The 25564-nt window shown below is 35.6% G+C and overlaps 1 protein-coding gene across 7 annotated transcripts; it reads left to right on the top strand.

Annotated features, from left to right (window-relative positions):
* On the top strand, nt 1-23590 carry Zmym1 (zinc finger MYM-type containing 1). Of its 7 annotated transcripts, none has more exons than XM_047523443.1 (10): nt 1-72; nt 5868-6034; nt 7400-7472; nt 7654-7903; nt 13641-13815; nt 13909-14121; nt 18446-18599; nt 20108-20245; nt 20414-20451; nt 20826-23590. In XM_047523443.1, exons 2-10 carry the CDS (start codon nt 5942-5944, stop codon nt 23130-23132), a joined length of 3441 nt encoding a protein of 1146 aa, XP_047379399.1. In that variant the 5' UTR covers nt 1-72; nt 5868-5941; the 3' UTR covers nt 23133-23590. The 7 variants fall into 7 exon arrangements, with proteins under 7 accessions (XP_047379399.1, XP_047379414.1, XP_047379405.1 ...); XM_047523449.1 differs by lacking the exon at nt 1-72 and adding an exon at nt 81-348; XM_047523458.1 differs by lacking the exon at nt 13909-14121.
* The last annotated feature ends 1974 nt before the right edge of the window (nt 23591-25564 follow it).

The following is a 25564-nucleotide window of genomic DNA, read 5'->3' as shown; positions in this document are numbered from 1 at the left end:
GGCTGGCGGGGCCGTTTTGCGTCGACGAGTTCGTGAGAGGCTGTTCGCGGGGAGCCTTCCTGAGAGAAATTAGTAAGCCTCCTTCTGCGGCTCTGGTTTCGGTCTTTACTCCTGCGCGTTACCGGAAAGGGGCAGAGTTTCTTCGGTCTGTGGGAGGATGGCGCGCGGGTGGAGCCGGGGTTCTAGAGACTGGGCCCTGAATGCAAATGCTGGCACCTGGGGGTCGGGAACTCGCGGCCTAGCCCTGACCTGGAGCGCGTTTGTCACCTTTGTTGACCTCGCCGGCGGAGAATCTGGGGGTCACTGCTCCCGCTCCAGAGATTTCTCGCCGCCCACTGCTCCTGCATGGTAAACCGGCCTTTCTGCCTTTGCTCCTTCCGCGACCTCGGTTTCTAAAACGTGGAATCACACCTGTGACTGTCCTTTCATTAAATAATGATTTTTCAAGCAAAAAGAAAAAATCTTTAAACAGTTTCTGCAAATAGAATGGTGCACGGTGTCTCAACTAAAAGAAACGACGTGTAGCTCAGTGGTAGAGCACTTGCTTAGCATGTAGGCCCGCCAGACAAAAAATAATTAACAAAAAAATAAATGAGCTAATTGTTCTAAAAGTTTGACACTCGCGGTCGCGGTGGCGCACGCCTGTAGTCTCAAGGGCTCAGGAGGCTGAGGCAGGAGAATCCCAAATTCAAAGGCAGCCTCAACAATTTCGCGAAACCCTGACTCAAAGTAATAAAAAAGGGCTGGGGATGTGGCTCAATGATTAAGCGCCCCTGGGTTCATTCTCCGGTATCAAAAAAAAAAAAAAAAAAAAAAAAAAAAAAATCGACTCTTTGAGATGAGTTCGGATTTGAAATTGGCATTAAATGAAGATGCCTTGGAGTGCAGGATTGAGAATATCTTGGTTTCCTTGGGCTACTGCTTGCCAACAGTGATTTAATTAGCTTAATCAGGATACAGTATCAACATACTTCTCAATTAAACTGAACCAGAAGCTTGAAAGTAAATAAATTAACAATTTTTGCTGTAAGAGTTGAATCACTAACAGCATCTGACAATACCTTGTAGTCCCTGTCTCAATACATGACCTAAGGAGCATCCGAAAATTGCAACAGGAACTTCGTTAGAACACTTTGCCTATTCAATTTCTAGATTGTGGCAAGAGCATTAATGGAATAGATGCACTTACAAAAGTAGTGAATTTAGCCTGTCTAGGCAGTGCAGGCCTGTATTCCCTGGAGCAGCTAAGGCGGGAGGATTGAGGATTCAGGTTTGAGACCAGCTTCAGCACCTTGGCAAGACCCTATCTCAAAAAATAAAAAGGACTGGGAGTTGGCTCAGTTGTAAAGTGCCCCTGGGTTCAGTCCCCAGTATCTGTCCCTCCCCGGCAAGAAAAGGTAGTGAATTTACCTCTAGGGTTTATGTGAGTATGTTTGTGTGTCTGTGTATATACATATATAGATGGCAGAATATAATCTAAAAAAGATTGGTGCAGACCCGTCACATTCCTAGTCAATGTCAGAGCTACAAGGCATGAACTGTATTCATCCAGAATACAGTTTTGGAAAGTAGCCTTTTGGAAAGGCTACTTTCCAAAAGTTCTATATTAATTAACACAAGTTAATGCTTTGGAGGTTTCCAAAATAACATTTGGTTTATAACAGGTAAGTATATCTCAGGATTTTATTACTTTTTTTAAAAGTAAATTTTTATCTTAAAAATGTTTGTTGAAAACCACAAACACTATTTGAAAGCTACTGATTTATTAGAGTAAGTAACAATCTGATAAGATCTGGAACTGAGTTGTTTATAAACTGACTAGAATTTGAACAGGCACAAAATTACTTTTTCAGGATGGAAAACAGGAGCAGGGTGTAGTGGGGAGGAATAGAAAGATTAAGGTGAAGCAGTTTGAAACATCAGGTTTTATATAAGCAATGTTATACTAATTTTTCAGAAGGAAAGTGGATGTATTCCCTCTGGACATCTGTATTATGTCTGAAAGTAACTCTTGATAATTCGTAGTTTCTCTGCAGTCATGTTTTACTTAAAAGAAAATGTGGCCTGGATGGTAGAGCAGGCCTGTAATCCCAGTGACTCGAGGCTGAGGCAGGAGACTCAAGTTCAAAGCCAACCTCTCGTGAGGAGATAGCTCAGTCGGTAGAGTGCTTGCCTTGCAAGCACAAGGCCCTGGGTTCAATCCCCAGCACTGCAAAAAAACAAAAACAAAAACAACAAAAAAAAGCCAGCCTCAGCAACAAGAGGGAGGCCCTAAGCAATTTATCGAAAACTCCCCTCAAAATAAAAAATGGGCTGGGGATGTGGCTCAGTGGTTAAGCACCCCTTGGTTCAATCCCTTGTACCAACAACAACAACAAAACAACAAATGAATTTTGCATTCCACTCTATAAGAAGTTCCTCTTTGGGGGTGGGGTTGTAGCTCAGTGGTAGAGCACTTGCCTAGCATGTGTGAGGCACTGGGTTCACTTCTCAGCACCTCATAGAAATAAAATAAGGGTCCATCAACAATTTAAAAATATTTTTTAAAAGAGTTTAAAAATTAAAATTTAAAAATTCGGACTTGGATAGCTCAGTTGTTAGAGTGCTTGCCTTGGCATGCACAAGGCCCTGGGTTTAATCCCCAGCACCACAAAAAATAAATAAATAGTTACTCTTTGGTGTAAGTAAAAAAAAAGATTCTTTTTCCCCTTCAGGAGACTGAACCCAGGGCCTTGTGTTTTCTAAACGTTATCTAAATCTACCATTGACTAATACCCTCAGACCCTAAATCAAAATGCTTTAAATTACTACCAGGCAGTGTTTACCAGCAGGAAGATAATGCCACAGTTATCTTTTGACTGTTAATCAAAAGTGCCATTTAACCCTCGTTTGGAAAGATTTGAAGGACTATATTAAAAACTAGTCTTCACCCAGTGTGGTGGTGCCCAACTATAATCCCAGTGGCTCCTATTATCCCAGTGTCCCAGGAGACTGAAGCAGGAGGATCACAAATTCAAAGCCAGTTTCAGCAAAAGCAAGGCTCTAAGCAACTCAGTGAGACCCAAAAATAGGGCTGGGGATGTGGCTCAGTGATCTAGTGCTCCTGAGTTCAATCCCTGTTACCCCTGCCCCCCCACCCCCCAAAAAATCTAATCTTTGAGACTTGTTTTATTCTCATGTGCATTTTGTTGTCATTCATGTTTTTTGCTCTTTATTTTTTTGATAACTGGATAGATGTTATGTACCATTTTCCCTGCCTCAGAAATAGTACATTAACTGATTTTTTTTCAGGGTGCTTTCCAGTATTCTTCAATTTGTGTGATTTCACATTTGAAGGGGTTCCAGAATGCCAAAGTTCATAGGTGCTTGTTTTGTTTTGTTTTTTATATTCTGTTTAGTTATACATGTCGGTAGAATGCAGTTTGACACATCATATATAAATGCAGTATAACTTCTCATTTGTCTGGTTGTACATGATACAGTTACACAGTCAAATATGCACATAGGGTCAAAATGTCTTGATTCACTCTACTGTCATTTCTACCCCCATATCCACTCCTGTCCTTTCATTCCCCTCTGTCTAATCCAGAGTACCTCTGTTCTTCCCTGGCTGACCCCCTTATTGTGAATTGGCATCTGCATATCAGAGAAAACATTCTGCCTTTCGTTCTTCGGGATTGGCTTATTTTGCTTAGCATGATATTCTCCAGGTCCATCCATTTACCTACAGATGCCATAATTTCATTCTTCTTTATGGCTGAGTTATATTCCATTGTGTATATATACCACAGTTTTTTTTATCTAGTCATCTGTTGAAGGGCATCTAGGTTTGTTCCATAGTTTAGCTGTTGTGAATTGAGCTGCTGTAAACATTGATGTGGCTGTGTCACTATAGTATGCTGATTTCAGGTCGTTTGGGTATAAATCGAGGAGTGGGATAACTGGGTCAAATGGTGGTTCCATTCCAAGTTTTGAGGAATCTCCATACTGCTTTCCATAGTGGTTGCACCAATCTGCAGTCCCACCAGCAATGTATGAGTGTACCTTTTTCCCCACATCCTCACCAACATTTATTATTACTTGTATTCTTTTTACTGTGTTTTGAATATTATTACTTGTATTCTTGATCGTTGCCATTCTGACTGGAATGAGATGAAATTTTGAGAGTAGTTTTGATTTGCTTTTCTCTTAATTGCTAGAAATGCTGAATATTTTTTCATATATTTTTTGACTATTTGTATTTCTTCTTCTGTTCCTTTGCCCATTGATTTATTGGGTTATTTGGTTTTTTGGCTCTATCAGAGGTGCATGTGGTAAAACTTTTTCCCATTCCGTAGGCTCTCTCTTCACATTCTTGATTGTTTCCTTTGCTGAGAAGAAGCTTTTTAGTTTGAATCCATTCCATTTACTGATTCTTGATTTTAATTCTTATACTTTAGGGGTCCTGTTAAGAAAGTCATTTCCTAAGCCAACAACATGGTGAAGACTTGGACCTACTTTTTCTTCTATTTAGGCACAGGGTCTGTGTTCTAGTGTCTAAGTCCTTGATCCACTTTGAGTTGAGTTTCATGCAGGGTGAAAAAGGGGTATAATTTTATTTTGCTGCATATGAATTTCCAGTTCTCCCAGTACCATTTGTTGAAGAGGCTATATTTTTTTCCAGTCAATGGTTTTGGTGCCTTTGTCTAGAATGAGATCAGTGTATTTATGTGGGTTTGTCTCTGTCTCTTCTGTTTTGTATTTATGTGTCTGTTTTGGTGCCAATACCATGCCATTTTTGTTTCTGTGACTCTGTAGTACAATTTAATGTTTCATATTATGATGCCTCCTGCTTCACTTTTCTTGCTAAGGATTGCTTTGGCTATTCTGGATCTCTTATGTTTTCCAGATGAATTTCAAGATTGCTTTTTCTAGTTCTCTGAAGAATGTCATTGAGATTTTAATAGGGATTGCATTAAATTTGTATAACACTTTTGGTGGTGTGACCATCTTTGTTTTTAATTGATGATAGACATGCGCAGCCTATTTACTTTCAGGTGAAGCGAATCTACTCAATGACAATATATTAATTTCCAGTGAGTTTTGGTGTGCAAATTGTGTGCATTGTTCATTTGGGCTATATGAGTTATTAACTGCACTTAAAGTCAGGCCATAATTAATTATTCAATTTTCTGCCTTGAAATAGGAGCATTCAATAGAAGCTGAGATAAAGATGGAGATGAGATGGTGGTTAGGCCCCAACCTCACAAATAAAAAAAATAGCAGTAGAATTACTTGGGTCTTTTATATACTAACCCAGAATAAAACCATAGGTCTGGGATTACTCCTGTAACAACTTTTAACTTCTCTATTTATACATGTTTAATGTAAGTTTATACCCATGGAGTAAGTTATCCCTGCCCTCTATAATAGTTAGTAAAGCCAGGCATGGTGGTGCATGCCTGTAATCCAAGCAATTTGGGAGATTGAGGCAGGAGAATTCCAAATTCAAGGTCAATCTCAACAATTTAACTAGGCCATAAAATAAAAAAGGCTGGCAGATGACTCAGGGGTGAATGCACCCTTGGGTTCCATACCCAATACCAAAGACAAACAAACAAAACAATTTGTAGGTTTTGTGGTATCTGCATCCAGGCCTAGGAGAACAGAAATGGAAATTAGTTCTAGAAGAAAGCACAGAGGTATTAACTATCAGAGAATGTAAAGCAAAACTATCTAGAAATATTGGATGAAAGGAAGGAAACTTGTGTTGGTGCTATGAAGGAACCTTGATGCTGAGTTGTCTATAGCCTCTAGTAATTTCACAAATGTACCATATTTAAAAACACTAATTTTAAAATCAGACTTCTATCAATATTTTATTTCAGGAATCTGGAAACAGTTCTCCAGGAAGACATACATTAATTTAGAACTGGAGGATTCCTTTGCATCCAATTTTAAAATGAAAGGACAACCTTCAGATGGTGAACATAAGACAGTGGCATTACAGCTGGAGCGGCTTGTTGAAATTAAGACCGAACCTGACAATGCTCAAGTAAATATTTTACCTTCTTTTCTTTTTTTCTATTTTGGTGGTGCTGGGGATTGAATTTAGGACCACTTTAAACTTTGAGCTACATTTCCAGCCCCTTTTATTTTATTTTGAGATGGGGTCTCATTAAGTTGCCCAGTCTGGCCTTGAATTTGTAATCCTCCTGTCTCAGCCTCCTGAGTAACTGGGATATGGGTGTGTACTACTGCACCTGGCAAGAGAATGCAGTTGTAACTTATTTCCATTGAAAAATGGCCTAAACTGTCCAGTGGCATATGCCTGTAGTCCATCTGTTGTTAGGTAAGCTGAGACAGGAGGCTTGCTTGAGCCCAGAAGTTTAGGACCAATTTGGACATTGCTAGACCCCATCTTTCTCTCTCTTATTATTATTTTTTTGTTGTTTGATTGTTTTTGAGGTGCTGGGGATTGAACCCAGGGCCTTGTGCTTGCAAGGCAAGCACTCTACCAACTGAGCTATATCCCCAGCCCTATTTTTTTTTTTTTTTTTAATTTAGTTTTGTATGTGGTACTAAGGATCAAACCCAGTGCCTCACACATGCTAGGTGAGCACTCCACCACTGAGCCACACTCCCAGCCCTCTCTTATTAAAAAAAAAAAAAAAAAAAAAAAAAAAAAAGGTAGCATAAATTAGATCAGTATTAAGTTGGTGACATTGGGAAATATTCATCTAACAGTTAACTATTGCTTCTTCAACCCATGGGCAGTCAAACATACAGATTGAGTTTAGAAAGGGTGGCAATGAAACTGCCTGTAGTTCTGAAAAAAATCCTACTTTATAAGAATCACTTGGCCCAATACAACAATTCTAGACTTATGGTCCTTATGCAGATAATTGATTGTTAATGATTAAAACAATAGGGAGAATATGTCATTATATCTATTCTCTATTGGTAGTACCAATTATTAAATAAAAAATTATAGGAGGCCATTGTTTTGGACTAAACTCCGTAACTGGGCCCCAGAAAACCAAGCTAAAAGTCAAAATGAAGTCACTAACGTTCCATGTCACCAAGCTGAAACTAAACCATTTACCTGACCTCAGAAGTCAGGATTAGAGAGAAAACAAACAAATTTCCCAAACAGGCCAGTTTCAATTGGTGTGATGATAGAATTCACTCTATCTAATAATTACACCAAAAAAGGAAACCTGATATTAATAATCAGTTTTTGGTATCATAGAAAATTAAAATTATCAGCCAAAGGGCACCAAAAGGAAAATGCTCACCTCTGTACCTTGGTTTGATTCAGTTATACAGCTAATTGAACAGGCTTAAGTGTAATTTATCGCTTTCTATTGAATGATTGTCTTAGGTGCATTGTATTCATTGTTTTCAACTCTTTTTTTAGGAATATTGTCAAGCCCAACAACCCAAAACTCAAGAGAATGAACTGAAAATAAATACTACATTTTCAGACAGTGGTAATAGAATTATTTAAGTTGATTATATTTATTCTGACCAACAGATTTAAAAACAAATTTAAAAACACCTTTAAATATTGCATTGTTGGGGGTTGGGTAAAAGTAATTCTAAAAGAAAATGAAAGAGTGCATATTTAACTATGAAAATACTAATAAGTTTCTTCCTGTTTTGTTTTTGTAGCATCACAGTTGACTGCAGGCGTTCAGCTTTCCCTGTCATCATCTGGCATAAATAAAATGCTTCCTTCAGTTTCAACCACAACTGTTCAGGTTTCCTGTTGTGGTTGTAAAAAAATCCTCCAGAAGGGGCAAACTGCTTATCAGAGGAAAGGGTCTACTCAACTTTTCTGCTCTACCCCATGCATCATAGAACATATTTCATCTACCAGTTCACCAGCTCCTGCCAAAAGAACTTGCTCAAACTGCACAAAGTATATAATTCTAAATTTTGCCTTTTACTTCCCTACATAGATCATGGTCAGAGTCTTAGTTGTAATATTCTATATTTTCTATAGATATGTTACCTTGACTTACTGAAAACTGCTGCTTTCAGTTGCTCTAATAGATTGTTCAGAAGTAGTTTTTGGTAATTGAGAGGTTTGCAGAAATTAATACATGAGGAACTCTTTTTCCCATTTTAAATAATGTGACTTGCAGAGCTCTCATTTGAAATTTTCTGTAATTAGGATTATTGGTATGCTCATTCCATTCTATCATTTAGCTGTATAAGAAACAGCCTACTAAAAGTTTAGTCATGTAGTTTATGAATCTTCCAAAATGTAGAATAATATAACATTAGTCTTATGATGGTAAGTGAAATTATTTAATTCTTTTGAAAAGTTAAAGAGCCATAGGTAAACCTACATATGTGTATGTAGGTTTCTATGGGGATATGATTGGATTAGTGGCATTTTGACTTTGCAAGTCCAAAGATAGTATAAATGCTAATGCCAAACAAGAATTTTTATAGACCATCATATAAATATATTAAATTCCTTTCAAATAATGTCTTGTCTTGGAATTAGGTTGCCATAATTTGAATTTTTGCTTCCTCTATTAGCATTCTGCTACTTAAAGTGTTATCCCCATGCAACTATATTATTTTCATCTGAGCGCTTACTGGAAGTACAGGTTCTCAGGTCTAGTTAGACCTTCTGTATCAGAATTGCATTTATCCCCATATGACTTATACATGCTAAAGTATGAGAAGCATTGAGAACTTTTTTCCTTAGTATTCCCATCTTTTATATGTACACAAGAATTATGAGCATTTAATAATATATTTAAGTAATCAGAGCAATACTGGCATTTAATAAGAATTCAATGCATGTTGATAGTCAACTGTTGTTATTCCCTTAACAAGCTCACCGACCTTTTTTGTGGGTTGCTTCAGCTCTTCATTTGGCTGCTGCTTCAGGTGTTAACTGTTGTTTCAAGTCTTATTCCCTGAAAGTCTACTTACCTTTCTCTTTTGCTTTCTCAAGCCTCAATACTATACTTTGTTCTTTGTCTTTTTTCTTTTTAGCTGTGGGCTATATGGCACTCTCTTCAGCCTGCTTTCTTTCTCTGCAGAATCATAAAACTGGAAGGGACCTTAGAGAAATCATCCAATCAAAACCTTTTCTTTTGGTTTTGAGGAAACAGAGGCCCTGAGAAGTTAAGGTATCAAGTTGCTCTGTTTGGAGTATACTCATTACATTTCTTCAGCAGGAGCTTCACAGATTGAAAAAGACTGAAACAGGAAAGATTTAGTGTGTAAGTTGTTCTTTAAGGTATACAAATCCAGTGTTAGCAAAAATGAGAGGCAAATTTTGCTTCCTCTGGAATAAATTTTTTTCTCATTAAAAATTATAGGTTGGTGGAAAGATGGTAGTAACACTTAGACTAGGAGAGGCCATCATTATTCATAGTAAATTGTGCTTTTTTTCAAAACTTTTAAATTTCACATTCATTAGCCTCTTTCTGTAGTTCTCAAAATTTTATCTAACTTTTAGTAATTTTAAGGTATTTTGTTGTTGTTTGGTACTAGGGATTGAAACCAAGGGGGTTTTACTTCAGAACTACATCCCCAGCCTTTTTTTAGTTTGAGACAGAGTCTCACTAAGTTGCTGAGGCTGTCATCCTACCTTGTCCTCCCAAGCTTTGAGATTACAGTCGTGTGCCACCGCATCTACTTTTAAGTTTTCTTTTATAGCCATGATTTAATGTCTGTTTTGAGTTAATGCTGTTTTTATCCTGATTCATGAACCAAATGAAAGCTAGCTTTGAAATATTTAAAATCTTATTAGAAAGATGTGACTTGTCTTTGAGAAGTATGTATTTAAAAAGTGTCATTTCTTCACTTTAGTTGAAACCAACTAGAAATCCAGAAAGCAATTAATAAAGGCCAAATAGGCCTATGCTCTAATACTTTATTTACATAAAAGTTGTTTACTGGCTTATTCAGAGTTTAACTTTAGGTCCTTCTAACAGAGATTCATATTTTAATTTTGTTTATAAGACTCTAGTAAATTAGAAGTCAATATTCTATTATGCTAATAGCAGTAAAAATTACAGTTCACTTTTTCTGATTTTTGTGTATCTGCTGATCATATTTTTTTTCTGCCTCCTTTCCCAGCTGGCTAATTTCTTTTTGTCTCAAAGATGTGCCTTATATATCTTTACCTCTTAATCTACTTTCTTACTGTCCCTCACTCTTCTCTTACCATCACCTCTTCAAATTAATTAATTATTCATGATCTGATTTTATAGTGTGTATTCATAAATCCCAGAGCACTGATCATAAAATATTAAATATCCAAAAAACAAGATCTGTACTGGGAATAAATTCTTATTTTGGAACAGTAAAATCACTGATGTGATAATTATGTGAACCTGTTAGTTTCAGTTTAAAAATGTAGAAAGTTCATGATATGTACATTTAAAATTTGAAGATGTTGAAGTGTTAAAGTACTATTGATTTCAGGAGGAGTTCATCTTGAAAACTGCTGTCTTCAAAGATTGATATTCTGAGGGTTCTAGGTAGCCAGGTATCTTGGAATTTCCCAAAGCTGCAGTTCTCAAACTTTGTAATCTAAGATCCCTTTATACTTTTATTTTTGTTTTGTTTTGTTTTTTTAAATATGAGACAGGGTCTTACTGTGTTGCCTAGGCTGGCCTCAAACTCCTGGACTCGAGATCTTCCTGCTTCAAACTCTTTGAGTAGCTGGGACTACAGGCACATGCCATTATATCTGGTGTCCTTTACATTCCAAAAACTATTGAAGACTCATGTGGCAAATGCCTTTAATCACAGAAACTCAAGAAGCTAAGGCAGGAGGATTGCAGGTTTGAGGTTAACATCAGCAATTTAGCAAGACCCTGTCTCAAAATAAAAAATTTTAAAAGGACTGGAATGTAACTCAGTGGTAAAGCACCCTTGAGTTCAATCCCCAATACCAAAACAAAATCAACTATTGAAGACCAAAGAGTTGTGGTTTATACAGGTTATATTTATCAAATTTGCTATGTTAAAAATCAAATAGCATTTTTTAAAAATGTTAATTTTAAGAAACTGGCATTGTTTATCAGTTTTGTAAGCCACTTTAATATCTGGATTTTTATATTTGCTTCTATTTTCAGTTTATTGCAAAATGTTAAGTTAGTTAAGAAAATATAACCTCACAAATATGTAATTGGAAAAGGGAGGAGTATTTTATTAGCCTTTCAGATATTTGTGGACGTTTTTGATACTATACCAAAAATCAAGGGTTAGTGTTTTTCAAATATTAATTGCATTGTTGCTAGGTACAATGGCACACCCCTGTATATCAAGGCAAGCCTGGGCAATATAGCAGGACCCTGTCTCACAAAGTAAAAAAGGCCTAGGGATGTTACTCAGTTGTAGAGTGCCCCTAGGTTCAATTCCCAGTATCAAAAAAAGGGGAAAAAAAAAAAAAAAGTTGCAGGGCTAGGGAGATAGCTCAGCTGGTAGAGTGCTTGCCACGAAAGCACAAGGCCCTGTGTTCAATCCCCAGTACCGCAAAAAAAAAAAAAAAAAAAAAAAATAGTTGCAGTATGTAATCTGAAATCATATCAATGAATTTTTTATACTCTGTGGTCTTTAATGTATTGATTTGTCTTACACCTTTTTTTCCTTCCTACTTCTTGGGATTGAAGGACCTTGCACTTGCTAGGCAAATGTACTGAGCTAACACCCCTTGTCTTGTATTTTGAATAGATGTTTTACCATTGAATGATTTTTATAACAGCATGCTGTCATCATTTGGAAAATATTGACTTATTGCATTCTCCAAATCTTCCAAATGTTGACACATTTCATTATGCAATATTTTTCAAATCACCACCAGCCTCAACAGAAAAGACTTCAAATGTTGGGAAGTGATCAAGCTGGAGATAACAAATACAAGTTTTCAGAAAATTCTAATTTATACTTGAAAGCTTGAATTTTATCATTGGCAATAAATACTGTCAGTTATTTTCTTGAAGTGACAGTCTCACTTTTTTTCATTTTCATTTTCAAGAAAGTATCCAGCAGATAACTTCTGGGTAATAGTTTTTCTTATAGTCATATGTTCAAATAAATAATGTGATCCACCAAAAAAAAAGTGACTTGGTGCTGGGGAGATAGCTCAGTTGGTAGAGTGCTTGAGGCCCTGGGTTCGATCCCCAGCACCACACACACACAAAAAAGTGGCTTTTTCAGGTTGTAACTCTAAACATTCTATATAGGCTTTTCATTGAGATAGTCATTGACCTTTGGAGAAGTACTTTATGCCCATGTCCCATTTTGTTATATGGAATATTAAAACAGTATATTCAAATATAAAATTTAAGTTTAAAATCTTTGTGTTTCATTAAGGACATCCTTAATTAAAATGGAAATGATTTTTGTTTTAAAGTAAATGTGTGTGTTGGTACCTTTGGTGTCATTGCCTTGATTTGTGCTAAGGCTCCAGTAGTTTCACCCACCACTACTTTTTTTCTATTCCCAGTTCATTTAGGTGAAATTGATGTAATAGAAAATTAGCCATTTCACTGTCATTTAGTACATTCAGTGTTGGACAACTATCACCTCCATCTTGTTCCAGAACATTTCCATTGTTCCAAAGTAAAATGCCTTACTTACTTAGCAGTTTTCCCCCATTTCCCTCTGTCCCCAGCCCCTGGCAACCATCATGGCATTCTTTCTATGGATTTATCTGTTCTGAGAATTTCATATCAGTAGAACCATACATTTGACTTTTTGTGTCTGTCTTTTCCTTGGCATGTTAAGGTTCATCCCATTATACTTCATTCTTTTCCAGTGGTTGAGTAATCTGCTGATTTATCAGTTTGTTTATCCATGTGTCCATTGGTGAACATTTGAGCCATTTCTATCTTTCTGCCATTGTCAATAGTGTTAAGAACTTGCATGAATATATACTTGCTTTTCAGTTCTTTTGTGTACATGTCTATGATTGGAATTACTATTGCCTTCATACTATCAGTTAAAATGACAACATAGTGAGAAAGGCAAATGACATATAATATTATGAAAATAGTTTTATTTATTTATTTATTTATTTATTTTTAGCTGTAGATGAACACAATACCTTTATTTTTTATTTATTTTTATATGGTGCTGAGGATCGAACCCAGTGCCTCATGCGTGCTAGGCAAGCACTCTATCACTGAACCACAACCCCAGCCATGAAAATATTTTTGATCTTAGAGTCCCCTGGAAAATATCTGGGGACCCCGTCAACACACACACGTGGGGTTTGCAGACCATATGTTGATATACTGTATAAATTCCAGTGTTTCTCAGGAATGAATATGTGACTTGTTATCACTCTGTTAACATGAGCACCAACTAATACAGACTAGGTAGTCCTCAAAACTATATGATCAGATGTGTTTATATCCCTGTTACAGATGAGGAAATTAGCATTTAGGGAGTACAAATTATTTATCCAAGGTTGCTAAGTGAAAGTGGTAGAACTAAATGTCAAATTCAGGTTTTCTTATTTTAAAGCTGATAATCTCACTGTTTCACAGTTCTTAAGGTAAATGAAGGAGCCGGGGGGGATAGTTGTTTCAGGGATCAGGGGTCATTTAATTTATGAAAGAGAAAGAAATTAGGCTAGTGGTAAAAGTGTTTAATGGTGTCCTTGTATTTATTTTTAGGGACATTTTAAATCAGAAGGATGTGATCAGTGTTCAACTGGAAGATAATACTACTAGCAAACATTTTTGCAGCCAGTCTTGTCTTTCATCATACGAAGAAAAAAGGAAACCATTTGTTACTATGTGTACTAATAGCATTTTGACCAAGTGTAATATGTGTCAGAAGACGGCAATTGTAAGTTGTAACTTTTTTTAAAATAACTAGAGGGATTCTGATGATTCTGCTTGAAAGTCAGAGTTTGTATTAAATTTTTTATTTAAATCCTAGATTCAGTATGAAGTAAAATACCAGAAAGTGAAACATAGCCTTTGCAGTAATGACTGCTTTTCAAAGTTTCACTCTGCTAACAATTTTATCATGAACTGTTGTGAGAACTGTGGCGCTTACTGTTACACCAGCTCTAGTCTGTTCCACATACTCCAGATGGAAGGACAGTCTCATTATTTTAATAGTTCAAAGAATATTACAGCATATAAGCAGGTATGAAGAAAAGATCTATTGCTCCTCCTTTTAGTCCGTCTATGAATGGTTCCACTCTAGGAAAATGTGGAAATATGATTTTTAGTACCATTGAGAATAATCTGAGTTGGTAAATTCATAAAGATGAAATAGAATACTTTTGACAGTTCTTTCTTGCATAATTTATGACAACTACTATGTGGATAGTGTCCTAAAGAATCTCATATTGTCTTTCACCAAAGAAAAGGTAAACAGGCAGTAGCCTGTTTGTAAAGTACAATTAACTCTTTTTTTAATAATAATAGGTAATTTTATTATAAAATTTTTTTAAAAGCAACATCCTAAATACAATTAACTCTTTCACCTACACAATGTAACGATATATCAAGAATGTTACATACTTTTTCTGAATCAGTCATCGGAGGAAATAACCCATGAGAAATAATCCCCTATTTTTTTAAATATTTTTTTTAAATTGTAGACAGACCACAGTATCTTGTATTTATTTTTATGTGGTGCTGAGGATTGAACCCAGTGCCTCACATGTGTGAGGCAAATGCTCTACCACTGAGCTACAGCTCCATAACACCCCATTTCTGATAGGAGAGTCTCTGCTTCTGAAAGCAGAAAAACCAGCCCTGCTTGAATTAGAACTGTTAGATATCTAGAGTCTCTCTGCTTCTGAAAGCAGAAAAGCTAGCCCTGCTTGAATTAGAACTGTTAGATATCTAGCTTGTTCCTATGATACTTTATGATCTGACTTGATCCTTATAAATTCTTTATCAAAAAACAAACAGCTGAAGCCAGGTGCAGTGGCACACACCTGGATCCTAGCCAGCCTCGGCAACTTAATGAGGCCCTAAGCAACTTAGCAAGACCCTGACTGTAAATAAAATATTAAAAAGGGCTTGGGGGCCTGGGGTTGTGGCTCAGTGGTAGAGCACATGCCTAGCATGTGTGAGGCACTGAGTTCAATCCTCAGCACTGCATATAAATAAATAAATAAATAAATAAATAAATAAAGGTCTATCCACAGCTAAAAAAGCGGGTTGGGGGGGCGGGGGGCGCTACTGGGGATGTGGCTCAGTGGTTAAATGCCCCTGGGTTCAATTCCCCAGTATGAAAAAAAGAAAAACCCACAACCCAAGCAACTGAGGGTGGGAGTCCCCTCATTTGTGAGCCACATCTTTTCTATACAGAATGTCCCCACCCTTAGAATATCCTGCCTTGGGACCAAAGTAGAAGAATAGAGGCACAGAATCCTTCCAAAGGCAGGAAGTGCCATTCCTTCTTTATATTCTTGACTTATACTCAATAAGTAGGTCTTGTCCTGCTTTTATTAGCCTGACTCATACCCAGTTATTTAGCTCATGTGATGGGGCAGGGCTGACATGAATAAACCGGTTGATGAGTACAACCTAACACTATACCCTAACAATATGAAGGTATCGTATAATAGTTATAGTAGAATAAACTCTTATTGTTAATGAACACTTAGGAAATGTTCAAATATTGGAATCTAAAAATGAGTTGGCTGTTTTTAAAAATAAATTATTAGATATATTTTATAATTATTTTGGCCATATCTTTTTTGTATTCTTCATCTTCTGGTACAGGGGATTGAACCCAGAGGCCTTCTACCACTGAGCTACATCCCCATCCCTTTTTATTTCTTTATTCAAGGTTTCACCAGGTGTCCCAGGCTGGCCTTGAATTTGCCATCCTTCTGTCGGAGCCTCCTGGGTAGATTGGATTACAAGTGTATGCCACCACACTCAATCATTTCTTCTTTTTATTTTTTAAGTTTGTGCAACTTTCATTCCTTTATTTAATTTGTTCTAATTAGTTATACACGACATTGCATTTTGACACATCATATATAAGTGGAGTATAACTTCTCATTCTTCTAGTTGTACATGATATGGAGGTCATGTAATCATATATGCACATTGGGTAATAATATCCAATTCATTCTATCATTCCAACCCTCATGCCCTCTCCCCTCCTTTTACTCCCCTCTGTCTAATCCAAAGTACATCTATTCTCCCCCCACCCCCCACCCCCAAACTTACTGTGAATTAGCATCTGCATATCAGAGAAAACAGTAGGCCTTTGGTTCTTTGGGATTGCAACCATTTCTTCTTGTTTTTTTGTTTTTTGGTACCAGGGATTGAACCCAAGGACATGTAACCACTGAGCCATATCCCCAGCCCTTTTTATTTTTTATTTTGAGACAGGGTCTCACAGGATTGCTTATAGCCTTGCTAAGTTGCTAAGGCTGTCTTTGAACCTGCCATCCTCCTTCTTTAACCTCCCAAGCTGCTGGGATTATAGGCATGCATCACCACGCTTGGCCCCATATCTCCTTAATAGAGTATATGAAGTTTTTCCATATGAATGTCAAATTAACTTAATTATGACTTATACCACTATTGTTGCTTAATGTTAAATAAAATTTTAATATGAATTGTTAACATTTGATCAAAATATAAAAATTGCATTGGTTGAGCAGAAGTCACTCTGTGAGGCAATGGATACAGCAGTATCAAAAGAATAAAAAGCAAGTCTGATGCTGAGGTGATGACAGTGGGACCATGATCAAAATGAATGAAACAGAGCTGAACACAGTGGTGCATACCTGTAATCCCATGTACTTAAGAAGCTGAAGCAGGCAGATAGCAATTTTGAGACCAGCCTGGGCAACTTAGCAAGATCCTATCTCAAGGGGTTGTAGCTCAGTTGTACAGCACTTGCCTGGCATGTGTGAGGCACTGGGTTCAATTCTCAGCACCATATATAAAGAAATAAATTATATTGAGGTCATCAACAACTAAAAAATATATAATAAAAAAAAAAAGATCCTGTCTCAAAATTTTTTAAAAGGCTAAGATGTAGCTCAGAGGTACATGCATGAGTTCCTCCACCTTTGCCTTGTGGAGCAGGTCTAGAGGTTTTATAGCCACATGGTATGTCCCAGGGACCTAACAGACATTGTGACTTCCCTCTTTTCAAGGAAGGAATTAAATGTGGGAGGATGACACAGATAAAATGGTAGCAAGTAGATTATCGGCTGCAGAGGGGCTTGGTCTCCCATTGTTGGGAGAATCTCATACTAGCCATGTTGGGGAAACAGTTCATGGTTAGGGAGAACTGTGGGACTGTGGTCTCTGTCTGCTTCCAGGAGGAAATTATTTCAATATGGAGTAGGACTGCCTACCAACCAACCAACCACAGCCCAATTTCAAGTTATATTTCATTGAGTGCTCAACCTACCTCCCAACACCATTGTAGAATGTAAAACTCACAGGCAGCATCAAAATGCCAGGCAGGCTGGGCCTCTCAAGACTCCTTTTTTTTAAAACCTCTGGAAGCCACAGTTGAGTGTCCATGACCTTCTCCCTCTGTGGATAACACTGTCATCGAAGCTGGCATCAATAGAGTCTCATTCATTTGGTGTGCTACCTGCAAGATCTGGACAAAAGGAATTTGAAAAGCATCTGCAACAATAGCTGAGATCACTCAAACTAAAAATATGTATAACAAAAATTTATATTAATAAAAGATTAAAAGTAGAAATTTTCAACATTATCTTTTTTATTTTCTTTTTCTTTTGCCAATATTCTGTTCTTTCACAGAGAAAATTTGCGTATTTTGTCTTGTCTTACCACCATGTATCCCCAAAAGTAGTTCTGTCTGATCACTGTTGTTGTATGAAGGAATAGATGTTGAACCTCAGTTTATCCTTTTCCTTTGTATACTTCCTGCTTATTGAACATATTGTACTCTGTACTTCTCACTGTTTGTATCCTGTTTTCTTACAGTGTGCTTATAAGTTTTATCATGAAATTAGCCTAGAAACAGTGATTCTCACAGTATATTGTAATGTATGTTAAAATACCCTTTTCTGGCTCCTCTTTAGCACAGGTAGAAGGCTTTCCTAAGTTGATTTGCAAGCTGGTATTGAAGAAAACCTATAATTATAAGACTGTTGATTTATTCAGTAGACTTTCATTGCATGGGATGATGAATATCTTTTATGACCACTTTCTTCATTGCTTGCATATTTTTTTTTATTATTATTATTATTATTATTATTATTATTATTATTGGTAAATATGTCCAAAAAATAACAAAACAGTTTTCAAATAGATTTATCAATTTTCTTCATTTCAGTCATTGCAATCTATAGTGTGTTTTTTGTTTGTTTTTCCAGGTTTTATGAAAGTATAAAGATTGGCGTCATTGTCATTATTTGTAATATTTCAACCAAAAAACGTGATAATATGCTTTTGTTAACTATATGTGTCATGCCAGGAATATGAATATTGTTTTAATCTTTAAACAGAAACCAGCCAAAATACTTACATCTTTTCCTTGCAAATCGTTGAAGCCATCAGATGAAATGATTGAGATTACTAATGACTTGGGGAAGACAGAGATTTTCTGTTCTGTTAATTGTTTTTCTGCATATAATAAAGCTAAGATGGAATCTTCTACAGGTAATATCTGTTTAGCCACTTCAGAATTTTATTGACTTAACTACATTTTGCTTTTAATATATAATCTTGATTCATTTCCACATTAAACTGACCTAAAAGTCAAAGCAGTCTAAAAGTCGTTGTAAAAACAATTTTCCAGTACTTTCATTTATTTGTTAAGATTGTTTTAAAAAAAAAGATTGTTATGTTAGATTGATACGGAACCTCTTCATTTTAAAACAATATTTATGGAAAAAAATTAAGGATCCATGCCTTTGGAGTATTAGGTCCTTTAGTAAACGAACACCTGCATGTTTACATTAGTACACATTTAGTACCTACTATACAATTTGGTTCATAGGAGACAATGTTGAGTTTATTCAATACATTTCTGATTGATTCTATTAAAATATAGAATGTTTGCTTTGTAAAACAAGGCTTTTACAACTCATTTTCATGTGAAGTATAGGTAATTGGAAATGCTTTAAGCTTTAGTAATAAACCATGCTCAGTGGCATACTCCTATAATCCTAGCTACTCAGGAAGCTGAAGCAGGAAGATTGCAATTTTTAGTCCAACCTTGGCAATTTAATGAGATCCTGTCTTATAAATATAAAACTAAAGGGCTGGGGTGTAGTTCAGTGGTAGAGTGCCCTGAGTTCAATTCCCAGCACCACAAAAAATAATAATTAATTAATTAAAATATTCAATGATAGAAAAGCACATATAATCCAGGACTAAGTATTCTATCAAAGAGCCTCATATAGGACCAGTGGTGCTATTTAGACAACCAGGTGAATGATTGATGCCCCTGGAATTTGTATATCTATTACAGAATTTTCTGCAGTACTAACATGGACACTAATTTAGCTCCATTGATGCTGAAGTTTATGAATTCTGGAAGAGTTAGAAATGGATTCCCACTCACAGCAAACGTTTGCTCATAACTTCAAACTAATAGTATAAAAGTACTAAAAAACTATGCATAAAGGTAAAAGATATGAAATGATAAGGAAGTGTAAATGATCATTTTGTTATTACTAATATATTAAAAAACCTGGCTATCCAGCTGGATGTGGTGGTGCACACCTGTAATCCCAGTGACTCAGGAGGCTGAGTCAGGAGGATGGCAAGGTCAAAGCTAGCCTCACCTTAACAAGGGCTAAGCAGCTCAGCAAGACCCTGTCTCTAAGTAAATTTTATAAAGGGGTCGGGTGCTGGGTATGTACCTCAGTGGTAAAGCACCCCTGCATTCAATTCCTGTTACCCACCCCCTAACCCCTGGCAGTGGGGAAAAGGGCTGTCCTTAAACCCCATTAAAGATTACTTCAGTGTCCAGAAATATCCTAAGTTATGAGATATTTGCATTATTCCTTGAATTTTTTTTTTTTTTTTTGGTATTGCTGCAGCTTAAACAACCCTTGACTTTGTGCATGCACTACTACTGAGCTATATTTTAACTCAAAACACTTTCTGGTTTGACCCATTCTGCTTGACTTTTAGAAAGTATTTTTGTTTATTTTTTTCAGCAAATGTTTCCATGGTGCATGATGCTTCAATGGAGCACCTTTCTCCAAAGAAGGATTCAATTCCAATTATTAGCAATATAGTGTCATTAGCAGATAATCCTGTTGCCTTGCCCATCATGGACACTGATGTCTTACAAGGTAAAAGTTGATGTGAAGATATTTGATATAAACATTGTTTTGTCATACTTGATGAATCTTTGTGTTAAATTTTCTTTTTGTCTCCTGATATGAAATAAGCAATTAGTTTTTATGATGCTGTTTTTTTGTTATGAGATCTTAAAGTTATGCTCTAATTTATTTTAACAGGTACAGTTTCTTCAGTTACAACAAATGTCACTTCAGATGTAAGTTTTATCCTAATTATTTTTGTCTACGGTCTTGTCTTTTATGAGCAGATTTTTTAATATATAATTATATATGTGCCTACATGTAGTATAGGTATTGCATATATTTATTAATCATATTTTCCTCCTACATTCATTTTTTACTTAAGTAATTCTAGTCACCTGAGCAATAAAAATTATTTTATTACAATTATATACCAAAAGAAACTATAATATTTAATACTGAATCGAGATTGAAATAATTAAATTATAAATGTTTCCCCAGAGAAGTTCATACTGTAACTTAACTCATTTTACTGTATTAGAATAGATGTGTTCAGTTTTTTATTTAAAGACTGTTAAAACAACTGATTTTTTTTCTTTTTTATCCACAGAGCTCTAAGAGTTCACCCAATGAATCAAGTAATGGTATTGCTAATAGTGTGGAACAGCCAAGTCTTTTGCCATCTTCTTCAGTACTCAGCCAGCACACATTTGGTGCCAGTTTAGAAGTACAAAAAGATAAAGTGTCAAACCAGGATCCTGCATGCAATATGAAATCTGTGAAAATAAGTGATGGACTGCGTCACCCCAAATTTACAGCCAAAGTACAAAAAGTTAAAGGTAAATCACAAAGTACTAGGAAACCTTGGCGTTCACCTTTTCAGCATGTGGAAAACAGTATTAAAAAAGATATGACATTCTGTTATTCCTGTCAGTTGTTCTGCCAGAAAAACTTTAGCTATAGAGGAGAGTCGTTTGCAACCCAAGGAACTTCTAATTGGAAAAAAACTCTGGAGAAATTCAGAAAGCATGAAAAAAGTGAAATGCATTTGAATTCATTGCAGTTTTGGAGGAAATACCAGTTTTGTGATGAAGCTGTTAGCGATAATTTATCTATTAATTCAAATCAGATTGAGGGAAATAAAAAGTACCTAAAACTTGTAATAGAAAATATTTTATTCCTTGGAAAGCAGTGTTTACCCTTAGGAGCAAATGACCAGTCTGTTTCATCTGTCAATAAAGGCAATTTTTTAGAATTGTTAGAAATCAGAGCAAAAGATAAAGGAGAAGAAATGTTTCGACTGATGAGTTCACAAGTTGACTTCTATAATAGTACACAAATTCAAACTGATATTATTGAAATAATAAAGACTGAAATGTTACAGGATATTGTGAATGAGATCAATGTCTCCTCAGCTTTTTCAATAATATGTGATGAAACAACTGATAGTGTTACAAAAGAGCAGCTTTCAATTTGTGTAAGATACCCACAAAAAACATCAAAGGCTATCTTAATTAAAGAAAGATTCTTGGGTTTTGTTGATATTGAAAAAATGACTGGGACCCATTTACATAGGACTATCAAAACTTATCTGCAGCAAATTGGAGTTGATTTTAATAAAATATGTGGCCAGGCCTATGACAGTACCACTAATTTGAGGGTAAAATTTAATAAAATTGCAGCAGAATTCAGGAAGGAAGAACCAAGAGCTTTATATATACATTGTTATGCACATTTTTTGGATTTAGCAGTAATTAGGTTTTGTAAAGAAGTTAAAGAACTCCGAGGTGCTCTAAATACTCTCAGTACTTTGTTCAACACTATTCATATGTCTGGGGAAATGTTGGCAAATTTTCAAGATGTTTTTAAGCTAAGTCAAAACAAGACTTGCAAAAAACATGTATCACAGTCATGCTGGACAGTCCACGATCGTACATTGTTATCTGTGATCGAAAGTCTTCCAGAGATTATTGAAACATTAGAGTTTGTATCAAGCCATTCCTCAAATACAAGTTTGGCTGATGAATTGAGTGATTTATTGACACTGGTTTCCAAATTTGAATTTATCTTTTGTTTGAAATTTCTTTATCGAGTGTTAAGTGTTACAGGAATTCTTTCCAAAGAGCTTCAAAGTGAAACCATAGACATCTTCTCTTTGTCTTCAAAAATAGAAGCAATTTTGGAATGCTTATCATCTGAAAGAAATGATGTATATTTCAAAACTATCTGGGATGGAGCAGAGGAAATATGTAAGAAAATAACCAGTAAGGGTTTTGAAGTTGAAAAACCTTCTCTTCAGAGAAGAAGAAAAATTCAGAAAACCATAGATTTTGGCAATTCAGATAGTATGTTTCCTACTTCAACAGAAGAACAATATAAGATTAGTATTTATTACCAAGGCCTGGATACTGTATTAGAAAATTTAAAGTTGTGCTTTTCAGAGTTCGATTATTGCAAAATGAAGCAAATTTCAGAACTATTATTTAAGTGGAATGAACCATTAAACGAAGCAACAGCCAAACATATTCAAGAATTTTATCAGCTTGATGCAGACATTATCCCTGAACTTAGATTTTATCGGCACTATGCGAAGCTCAACTTTGTCATAGATTATGATTCCGTTACCTTCGTCAATCTTGGCTATTTGTTTATTCAGCATGGTCTTCACAATAGTATTCCTTGCATCTCAAAGCTGTTATGTATTGCTTTGTCTTGGCCAATTACTTCACCAACTGCTGAAAACTCATTTTCTACACTGCCTCGTCTTAAAACATATTTATTTCATAATATGGGAGAAGAGAAGCTTAGTGGCCTGGCCCTAATGGCTATTGAGCAGGAATTAGTAAATAAATTGATGGAACCTGATAGACTCAATGGGATTGTAGAAAAGTTTATCAGTCAAGTGAAAACTTTATAATACTTGCTAAATCAAACTGATTTTTAAAGAATGTTTTGGGTTTTTTTGTTTGTTTGTTTGGTGGTACTGGGGCTCCAACCCAGGGCTTCACACAGTAGGCAAGTTTTCTACCACTGAGCTATACCCGTATCCCTTTCTCTTTCTTTGAGATGAGGTCTCACTGTATTGCTCAGGCTGGTCTCAAACTTGTGAGCTAAAGTGATCCTCCTGCCTCAGTCTCTTGAGTAGCTGGGATTGCAGGCACATACTGTCATGCCTGGCTTGGAATTCTAGTTTTTATTTCAAAATTGGGTTTCTTAAGGAAAAAAACAACTCAACAGAACATTTAGCATATTCACATTCAAAAAATTTTTTTTGTTGTTTTTTGGGTGCTAGGGATCAAACCCAGGGCCTTGTGCTTATAAGGCAAGCACTCTACCCACTGAGCTATCTCCCCAGCCCCCACATTCAAAAACTTAAAAGACATGGGGCTGGGGTTGTGGCTCAGTGGTAGAGCACTTGTCTTGCATGTGTGAGGCACTGGGTTCAAACCTCAGCACGACATAAAAACAAAGGCATTGTGTCCATCTACAACTAAAATATATATATATATATATATATATATTTTTTTTTTTTTTTTTTTTTTTTTTTAATTCAAAAGACAGAGACATAGTGAAAAGCCTTCTTACTTCTTGTTTCCTTCGAAGATTTTACTTATTTGTTTTGCAAAGCTGGGGGGTCAAACCCAGGACCTCACACACACCAGGCAAGTGCTGTATTACTGAGCCACATCCCCAGCCACCACCTCAATTTTTCTGTTCCTTAAATATCTTTCTAGAAATATTTTCCCTAAGTGGTACATTAAATTGCACAGTTCTTCACTTTGTCCTTTCTACCTACTGTGGTATTTGTTAAATTGTTTCATACCAGTAGGTAGCTTGCTTTTTTTTTTTTTTTTAAACTACAGAAGATTTCATTGTGTGAATATTGCTTGCTGACACATTTTTATTTGCAGTCATTTGCTATTATAAACATTGCTTCCATTTAATACTTTGTACATGGATCATATTGTGCATGAATGAGTTACCCTAAGATGAAACTGAATTCCTAGGTCAGAAGATTTGTACATTTTTAAATTTATGACAGATATTGGCCAAATTGCTTTCCCTAAGGATTGTGCTAATTGATAGTCCCACCAACAATGCACAAGAGTCCCTATGTTCTCAAATCTTTGTAAGTCTAATCAGCAAACATTTTGATCTGGGCTGGAGATGTAGGTCGGTGGTAGAGCTTAAAAACCCAACACAGGAATCCCTGGGTTCCACCCCAAGTACTGCAAAGAAAAGTAAATGTGTTATTAGTTGAAAATGGTATTTTAATCTCAGGGGAGTTTTCATTTAAGAATAAGGTTGAATATCTTTATTTGAGCCATTTGTATCTCCTTTTCTTGAACTGTCACATTTAAACATTAAAATTAGATATGGTGTATTTTTTATTTATACATCCCATCTGAATGACAACAAAAATTAAGCTGTTTTTTGAAATATTATTTTTCAAATAAATAACCATGGAAGAAAGGATTCTTTTCTTTCTTTACACTTTAGAAAAGTTTAAATTTGCTATTTAAACTTTTAGGACATCTGTTCTCCAAGAATTTGAAAGAATTTGGTGGTAAAAAAAAAATCTGGGCTTAGAATTTTGTGAGTTTTTCAAGAATATTTGTCTCTGGCACCTTTCTTTTTGTCTCATTCATTTTTATAATTTCATAGTTTTTTCTATAAAGAGGATTTTGTTGAGGCTTTGTTTCAAATGTATTTGCTTAGAGTTTTGAAAAGTATTCTTAATTTCTGTATGCCTATTCTGACTTTATTCATTGATCTATATTCATGTTTTCTTTCTTAACTAAGCTAACAAGATTCTATTTAGTAGTTTTTTTTTAACACATTCTTGGATTTATCAATCCTGCTTTTTAAAATATAAAAATATTTGGTTGATTTTAACATATATATAAGTACAAAGATCATAAGTAACACCCAGTCCTATAATAGTCATCATAATTCACTGTACTTCTAGATTTTTATTTCTGAAGTAAAAGATTAAATTGAAGCCCCCTTGCAATTATTTCCTGATAACATTCCCTTTCTATTTTTTTCCCCAAAGGCAGTGATTATTTGATGCATGTGCCTATGTAATTTTTTAACTAATACACAGTCTGGATTTATATGTGTACAGATTTTATACAAGTTGCATTGTACATCTTTTCAGCTTGTCTTATTTCACTCTGTTTTTGAGGTTTGTACATGTATCTCTAGTTAAATTTATTTTAACTGCTGGATAATATTCCATTCTGTAAGTATACAAGTTAATACTGCTGTTTAAATTGGCATTTTATATTGTGTCTAGTTTTGCACGTTGTACTACTCAGCCAAGCATGTCCAGATCTTTGTACTTTC

The sequence above is a fragment of the Sciurus carolinensis genome, chromosome 1 (genome assembly GCF_902686445.1).
Source record: "Sciurus carolinensis chromosome 1, mSciCar1.2, whole genome shotgun sequence".
Classification (NCBI taxonomy): domain Eukaryota; kingdom Metazoa; phylum Chordata; class Mammalia; order Rodentia; family Sciuridae; genus Sciurus; species Sciurus carolinensis.
This window is presented reverse-complemented; position numbering and strand designations above follow the sequence as displayed.

Excerpts from the sequence above, each read along its gene's own strand:
- Zmym1 (XM_047523443.1), top strand. The coding sequence starts at position 5,942 with ATGAAAGGACAACCTTCAGATGGTGAACATAAGACAGTGGCATTACAG. Across the intron at positions 7,904-13,640 it reads ACTTGCTCAAACTGCACAAA|GGACATTTTAAATCAGAAGG; the intron begins GTATATAATTCT and ends ATTTATTTTTAG. Across the intron at positions 20,246-20,413 it reads GGACACTGATGTCTTACAAG|GTACAGTTTCTTCAGTTACA; the intron begins GTAAAAGTTGAT and ends TTATTTTAACAG.